Source organism: Alosa pseudoharengus, unplaced genomic scaffold (genome assembly GCF_046254945.1).
Source record: "Alosa pseudoharengus isolate Yale_2024_CS ecotype anadromous, Long Island Sound unplaced genomic scaffold, YU_APseudo_1.1 YU_APseudo_1.1_scf_14, whole genome shotgun sequence".
Lineage (NCBI taxonomy): Eukaryota > Metazoa > Chordata > Actinopteri > Clupeiformes > Clupeidae > Alosa > Alosa pseudoharengus.
In genome coordinates this window covers 17,978,965-17,986,938 of record NW_027468609.1, presented here as the reverse complement: position 1 = coordinate 17,986,938, position 7,974 = coordinate 17,978,965, and the positions used below count along the sequence as shown (strand labels likewise).

At 46.8% G+C, this 7,974-nt stretch overlaps 1 protein-coding gene across 1 annotated transcript in view; it reads left to right on the top strand.

The window, feature by feature from the left end:
* Positions 1-7,314, top strand: part of tacr1b (tachykinin receptor 1b) — a 14,657-nt gene extending 7,343 nt beyond the window's left edge. Inside the window, exons 3-5 of the mRNA XM_076284989.1 lie at positions 1,080-1,230; positions 3,018-3,214; positions 6,831-7,314. Of these exons, the coding sequence (XP_076141104.1) occupies positions 1,080-1,230; positions 3,018-3,214; positions 6,831-7,314 (832 nt within the window). The remainder of the gene's footprint in view (positions 1-1,079; positions 1,231-3,017; positions 3,215-6,830) is intronic.
* The last annotated feature ends 660 nt before the right edge of the window (positions 7,315-7,974 follow it).

Genomic DNA, 7,974 nt, shown 5'->3' with positions numbered 1-7,974 from the left:
GTCTTTTTTGGTCTATAGTCTGGCCTTGTAGGGTCTAGAATCTGGTCTTTTTTGGTTTATAGTCTGGTCTTTTCTGGTCTAGAGTCTGGTCTTGTAGGGTCTATAGTCGGGCCTTGTAGGGTCTAGAGGTTTTTCTTTTTGGGTCTACTGAATAGTCTGGCCTTGTAGGGTCTAGAATCTGGTCTTTTTTGGTCTAGTCTGGCCTTGTAGGGTCTAGAATCTGGTCTTTTTTGGTTTATAGTCTGGTCTTTTCTGGTCTAGAGTCTGGTCTTGTAGGGTCTATAGTCTGGCCTTGTAGGGTTTAGAGTCTGGTCTTTTCTGGTCTAGAGTCTGGTCTTGTATGGTCTATAGCCTGGTTTTGTAGGGTCTAGAGTCTTGTAGGATCTGGAGTCTGATCTTGTAGAGTCTCTCACTCTCACTGAGTTTGCTTCAGTTCTTATTTGGATGCAGCAACTTTGAGATTGTTCTGCTGAGGGGCGCATGCACTTGGTGCAGACAGACGGGCAGAATTAATGAGTGAGTGAGTGGAGGGATGGCTCTTGCGTTCCAGTGTTTTTGAGTGGGCTTGCGTGTGGGTTTGCCTGATAATGTTGTGTGTTGAGATGGTATTGTGGGGAAACAATGGTGCTCTGCCACAGGGCTTCAGAGCTAGCGGAGGGTGCTAACGGAGGCTGTTTGCCAGCTCTGTGATTAGCTCTAGACGTCAAGAGGAAGTGTATACACAGTAGAGAGCTGAGCTCCTGCTGCTGCTGCTGTCTGCTGTTGTGTGTCTGTAGCGAACACTGACAAGCCTTCTCCACCCTCTCTGTCTATCTTTCTCTTTCTGTAATTCTCTCCATCTCCTCTGTTTCTCACCCTTTCCTCTTTCCCTTTCTCTCCTGTCTTCCTCTCCCACACTCTTCCTTCTCTTCTTCAACACTTTTCCCTTCTGCTCTCCATCTTCTCTTCTCTCTTTCCTTCTCTTCTTCTTCTTCTTCTTCTTCTCCTCTCTTCTTTTTCATCTCTTTTTTTCTCCATCTTCACCCCTCCCATTCCCATTTCCACTCATGTTCTCTCTCTCTCTTTTTTCTCTCTCTCAGTTATCAGATCTGTGTGATGGTGCTCATCTATGTCCTTCCTCTGTTCGTCATGGCTGTTGCCTACCTGGTGGTGGGCCTGCACCTCTGGGCCAGTGAAATCCCCGGCGACTGCACCGACCGCTACCGTGAGCAGCTCACTGCCAAACGCAAGGTAATGCACATTCTGCTGCACTCCTCTGTCCACTATCTCCCTAATGGGTCGAGTTCTCCAACACTCTGTCCACTATCTCCCTAGTGTGTCGAGTTCTCCACAAATCTGTCCACTATTTTCCTAGTGTGCCGAGTTCTCCACTCCTCTGTCCACTATCTCCCTAGTGTGTCGAGTTCTCCACAAATCTGTCCACTATTTTCCTAGTGTGCCGAGTTCTCCACTCCTCTGTCCACTATCTCCCTAGTGTGCCGAGTTCTCCACAAATCTGTCCACTATCTCCCTAGTGTGTCGAGTTCTCCATGCCTCTGTCCACTATCTCCCTAGTGTGCCGAGTTCTCCACAAATCTGTCCACTATCTCCCAAGTGTGCCGAGTTCTCCACAAATCTGTCCACTATCTCCCTAGTGTGCCGAGTTCTCCACAAATCTGTCCACTATTTTCCTAGTGTGTCGAGTTCTCCACAAATCTGTCCACTATCTCCCTAGTGTGCCGAGTTCTCCACAAATCTGTCCACTATTTTCCTAGTGTGTCGAGTTCTCCACAAATCTGTCCACTATCTCCCTAGTGTGCCGAGTTCTCCACAAATCTGTCCACTATTTTCCTAGTGTGTCGAGTTCTCCATGCCTCTGTCCACTATCTCCCTAGTGTGCCGAGTTCTCGACAAATCTGTCCACTATTTTTCTAGTGTGTCGAGTTCTCCACGACTCTGTCCACTATTTCCCTAGTGTGTCTGGCTCTCTGCGGGTTTGTCCACTAATCTTCATTGTGCCTCAGGGGTCAGCATGATTGGGCTTAGAGGAGCTTTCACTTTTACTGACCATTTGCTTTTTCCATCCAATTATAATAAGTCTCCTCTCCTCCTCCTCCTCCTCTCCTCCTCCTCTCCTCCTCCTCCTCTCCTCTCTACCCTTCTCCCATGTCCTTCTCTCCTCCTCTCTCCTTCTTTCACACTCCTTTCCTTCTCTTCCTTTTCCCCCTCTCCTCTCCCTCTCTCTTCCTCTCCTTTTCTCCTCCTCTCTTCTTCTTTCCCACTCCTCTCCTTCTCTCCCCTTTCCCCCTCTCCTCTCCCTCTCTCTTCCTCTCCTTGTCTCCTCCTCTTCTCCTCTCCTTCTCTCCCCTTTTCCTCTCTCCTCTCCCTCTCTCTTCCTCTCCTTGTCTCCTCCTCTTCTCCTCTTCTCCTCTCCTTCTCTCCCCTTTTCCCCTCTCCTCTCCCTCTCTCTTCCTCTCCTTGTCTCCTCCTCTTCTCCTCTTCTCCTCCTCTCCCCTTTTCCTCTCTCCTCTCCCTCTCTCTTCCTCTCCTTGTCTCCTCCTCTTCTCCTCTTCTTCTCTCCCCTTTTCCTCTCTCCTCTCCCTCTCTCTTCCTCTCCTTGTCTCCTCCTCTTCTCCTCTTCTCCTCTTCTCCTCCTCTCCCCTTTTCCCCTCTCCTCTCCCTCTCTCTTCCTCTCCTTGTCTCCTCCTCTTCTCCTCTTCTCCTCCTCTCCCCTTTTCCTCTCTCCTCTCCCTCTCTCTTCCTCTCCTTGTCTCCTCCTCTTCTCCTCTTCTCCTCCTCTCCCCTTTTCCTCTCTCCTCTCCCTCTCTCTTCCTCTCCTTGTCTCCTCTTCTCCTCTTCTCCTCTCCTTCTCTCCCCTTTTTCTCTCTCCTCTCCCTCTCTCTTCCTCTCCTTGTCCCATCCTCTTCCCTCTTCCTCTCCTTCTCTCCCCTTTTCCCCTCTCCTCTCCCTCTCTCTTCCTCTCCTTGTCTCCTCCTCTTCCCCTCTCCTCCTCTCCTCCTCCTCCTCCTCTGTCTCAGGTGGTGAAGATGATGATAGTGGTAGTGTGCACTTTCGCTCTATGTTGGCTGCCTTACCACGCTTACTTCCTGCTGCACGAGTTCCACCCGGATGTGTTTGAGGAGCGCTACATCCAGCAGGTCTACCTGGCCGTCATGTGGCTGGCCATGAGCTCCACCATGTACAACCCCATCATCTACTGCCTGCTCAACGACAGGTACGCGCACACGCACCCGCACACGCACACGCACACGCACACGCACACGCACACACACACACACACACACACACACACACACACACACACACAGCTCAATGACAGGTACACTCTAACACACACACATACACACACACACACACACACACACACACACACACACACACACACACACACTGCTCAACGACAGGTACACACACACGCACACACACACACACACACACACACACACACACACACACACTGCTCAACGACAGGTACACACACACACACAGACACACACACACACACACACACACACACAGACTGCTCAACGACAGGTACACACACACGCACACACACACACACACACACACACACACACACACACACACACATACCCTGCTCAATGACAGGTAAACTCTCTCTCTCTCTCTCTCTCTCTCTCACACACACACACACACATACACACACACACACACACACACACACACACACACACACACACACACTGCTCAACGACAGGTACACACACACGCACACACACACACACACACACACACACACACACACACACACACACACACTCAATGACAGGTAAACTCTCTCTCTCTCTCTCTCTCTCTCTCTCTCTCTCTCTCTCACACACACACACACACACACACACACACACACACACACACACACACACACACACACCCTGCTCAATGACAGGTAAACTCTCTCTCTCTCTCTCTGTCTCTCACACACACACACACACACACACACACACACATAGACACACATCAAAGACAGGTGCACAGCCAACATCTCACCATATTCACCTGCTTCGGTTTCATTATTTTTTGTTTCCATGTATCATGTATTAGCTTTTTTCATGACCTTATCATTGTGAAAAGTAGCAATACAGGACATTGGTTATCAATAAATTCTCTCTCACTCTGGCCTCATGCTATAAAGGTTTATTTATACTGCATTTATTACTGTAAACATAACAAATGTTAAACATAACAAATGTTTTCCTGTGAAAAACAGTTGGTAACAGGACACTATAAGATTGCCCATGAAGAAACATAGTTTAGATAAAAAAGTGTACAATTAGACAGAAAAACAAAAACAAAAACAAGACAACATAAGGTACTGAAGGATCACAGCAGCTGGTAAGCCGACAGCTGAGAAACAGTTAGACTGAATATAATATTTTCTCAGGACATATTGGCAGACATAATACCTCTAATGTGATACATATAGGAATATTATTCTAGATGTATCACATTAGAGGTATTATGTCTGCCAATATGTCCTGAGTAAATTATTGATATTGTTTTCTATTTGTGAGCAGAATTCGTTTAGCAAAAACTGAAGACTATTACAATAGAATTAGATTACTACATCCACAGAAATAAGAGCTATTTATCTTTTCTTCTCTGTAATTGTTTTGCAGCAAGTTGTCAGGTATCAAAATAAATCATGGATCCTTCATCTTTAGGCTATTACTGTATGGACAGAACATAAGCAAATGGCAAAATGCCTGCTTGGACAAAATAAAAAGGCTACACCTGGTCATATTTTACACCTCATACACAGGAATCAGTAAAATTATGAAGAATAGGTTAATTTACTATAAAAGAAAAAACATTTTTAAAAATGTAATGGAGACCATTCTCTATACTCTCCTCACTCTCTCCTATATGTATTATTCCTGAATCGCAATGGGCCATGGGATCCATGACTGGCCCTGATCTGACTAACATCTGGTATTGATCTGGCTCACATCTGGTCTTGATCTGGCTCACATCTGGTATTGATCTGGCTCACATCTGATCTTGATCTGGCTCACATCTGGTCTTGATCTGGATCACATATGGTCTTGATCTGACCCTGATCGGGTATTGATCTGGCTCACATCTGGTCTTCATCTGGCTCACATCTGGATTTGATCTGGCTCACATCTGATATTGATCTGGCTCACATTTGATCTTGATCTGGCTCACATCTGGTCTTGATCTGGCTCACATCTGGTCTTGATCTGGCTCACATCTGGCATTGATATGATGCATGTGTAGCAGATTTGCTCTGCTTCTATCTGTCTCAGAAATGTTTTTGCTGACGTTTTGAAGTACTCATTTCTTTTTTCCTCGGTGTGCTTTTATAGGCTGGAGGCGAGGAAAAATACTAATAATGCACAAATAATAATGGGAAAAGTTCAGCCTTCAGATTTGATCATTAATTTAACTAAAGCCCCATGTTCATGTTTGCTCTCCCGAGCAGAAAACAACCTCCTCTAAATAAGCTAATTAAACAAGTTTTACATGACTAATGGCCAGCTATTGTCTGCAGACTCTTTTGTTAAAAATATAGAAGAGGGTGTCTGTGTGAGTGGGTGTGTGTGTGTGTTATCTTTTGAAACCATACTCCATCTGTGGTTGACCCTTGGTCTAGTGTGACTGTAGTATTGATTGGTTGTAATTGGTGGCACAGATTATAAATTACAGTGCGAGACCCAAGACCACCATGGAGCGAAGGGTCTGAAATGACACATTAATAATGCAGAGAGTGCCGGCCCAAAATGGCCTGTCCTTTCATTAGCCAGCAAATGGGCCCTTCTGCACAGCCCTGCTGGAGCTATTCTCTAGGCTCTGAGACAAATAACTGCATGGATTATTGTGTGTGTGTGTGTGTGTGTGTGTGTGTGTGTGTGTGTGTGTGTGTGTGTGTGTGTGTGTGTGTGTGTGTGTGTGTGTGTGTGTGTGTGTGCAAGCGCATGCATGTGTACATCTGCCCATGTTTGTTGTTTGCATGCTTGTGTGTATGTGTATATGTGTGAATGTTTGTGTGTGTGTGTGTGTGTGTGTGTGTGTGTGTGTGTGTGTGTGTGTGTGTGTGTGTGTGTGTGTGTGTGTTGCAGAGTAGGGAGGTGGAGAGTGTTAAAGTTTTGAGATGTATAGTGGTATGCTTGTGCTTGTACTCAGGGTTGGGTCAGATTACTTTGAAATGTAATCCATTACTGGCTACAGATTACATGGGAATTTTTGTAATCAGTAACGTAATCAGTTGGATTACCCAAAACATGTAACTTAATCTGATTACTTTAGGATTACTTTTTACACAATTTGCACACGACATACTGTACACAACCTTATTTTTCACTGTCTTTAATTCAAAGTTGTGGCGATATTGCCAAGTACTGAACGCATTTTTCCCGACTGGAACGAGTCTATCAGTTGAAGTCAACAGCTCATCCATCTTGGGTTTTGATTTTAACCTTTTTCTTTTCAAGAAACTACACAGGCAATTGGATGATAATGTCATCTAGTGGACAAACGAATGGGCTGTTTGTCAAATTAAAACATTAGCTAGGCTATCATAAAAAAGTTGCATTGTTTGCATGATAAAATGTAATCAAGTAATCCCCAAGAATGTAACTATAATCTGATTACACAATTGTTTTCATAATCTGGGTTGATTACAGTTACTTGATTTTTGTAATCTGATTACAGTACGTAATCCAGATTACATGTAATCCATTACTACTCAACCCTGCTTGTACTGTAAGTCTATACAGGCCGGTGTGGTTAAAAAGGCTTTACTTCTGACCAACACATCATTCTAAGAATGTTATGTACCATTTTTCCAGGTTCCGTGCAGGGTTCCAGCAGGCATTCCGCTGGTGCCCCTGTGTTCCAGAAGGTTCCTACAAGAGTCTGGAACTCAAATCCACCCGTTACCTTCAGACACAGATCAGCATGTATCGCGTCAGTCGCATGGACACCACCGTCTCCACGGTGATGCCCTTCGGAAACCCAGACCACACCGAACCGCTTCAGGAGGACCCGGTCTCCCAGAACCACACCACCCTGGACTTCACCGGTCTGCCCAACGGATCCTCGCACACCGCTGTAAACTTCGCCGGTCTGCCCAACGCATCCTCCCACACCGCTGTAAACTTCGCCGGTCAGCCCAACGGATCCTCCCACACCACTGTAAACTTCGCCGGTCTGCCCAACGGATCCTCGCACACCGCTGTAAACTTCGCCGGTCTGCCCAACGGATCCTCGCACACTGCAGGCAAGAGCAGCCTGACGCCGTCGCCCACCACCACCTGGACCAGCGAGGACTGAGGGCCGCCCAGGGGAGAGAGAGGGGCCAGGGGCGAGGGGCGAGGGCATCACCCCCCCCCCCAACACAAACACACATACACACAGGAGCCCTACTGCAGAGCCAGTTCTGCTGAGACATTGCAACAGGTGCCAACATCTCACTCAGTAGGTCAGGCAGGCCTTGAGCTCTCAGTCTGAGAGAGGCTCCGTTGACCTTTCACCTGGACTCTGGGGGTATGCACGTAGCAGGACTCCGGACATTAGACTCTGGGTATGCACGTAGCAGGACTTTGAAAGGGGTTGGCGAGCCTCTGTTGGAAAGAGTTGGAATCGGCGAGTATGTGAGTGATGAAGTGGTGTTTGTGGTCGTGAGATGACATTGACATTTGGCCGCGTTGTAAATAGTAAAGTGCATGGCAAAAGACAGCTTAAACCATTTCATCACATACTGTTCTCCGGAGACATGAAGTATGTCAGTGCAAGCAATGAAGGCTGCAGGCATTCTCAAACCATCTTGATGAGAGTGAATGAGCAGTCTACTCCACACACACTAGACTCAGAGTGGCCTGGCATAGCTCACCCTTAAACTGGGCCTCGGGCCCGGGAACATGTACTGTATGACACTGACCAGACCCTGTTTTGGGAAATTGACGTGGTGTGTTTGCTTGGCACATCCACCCT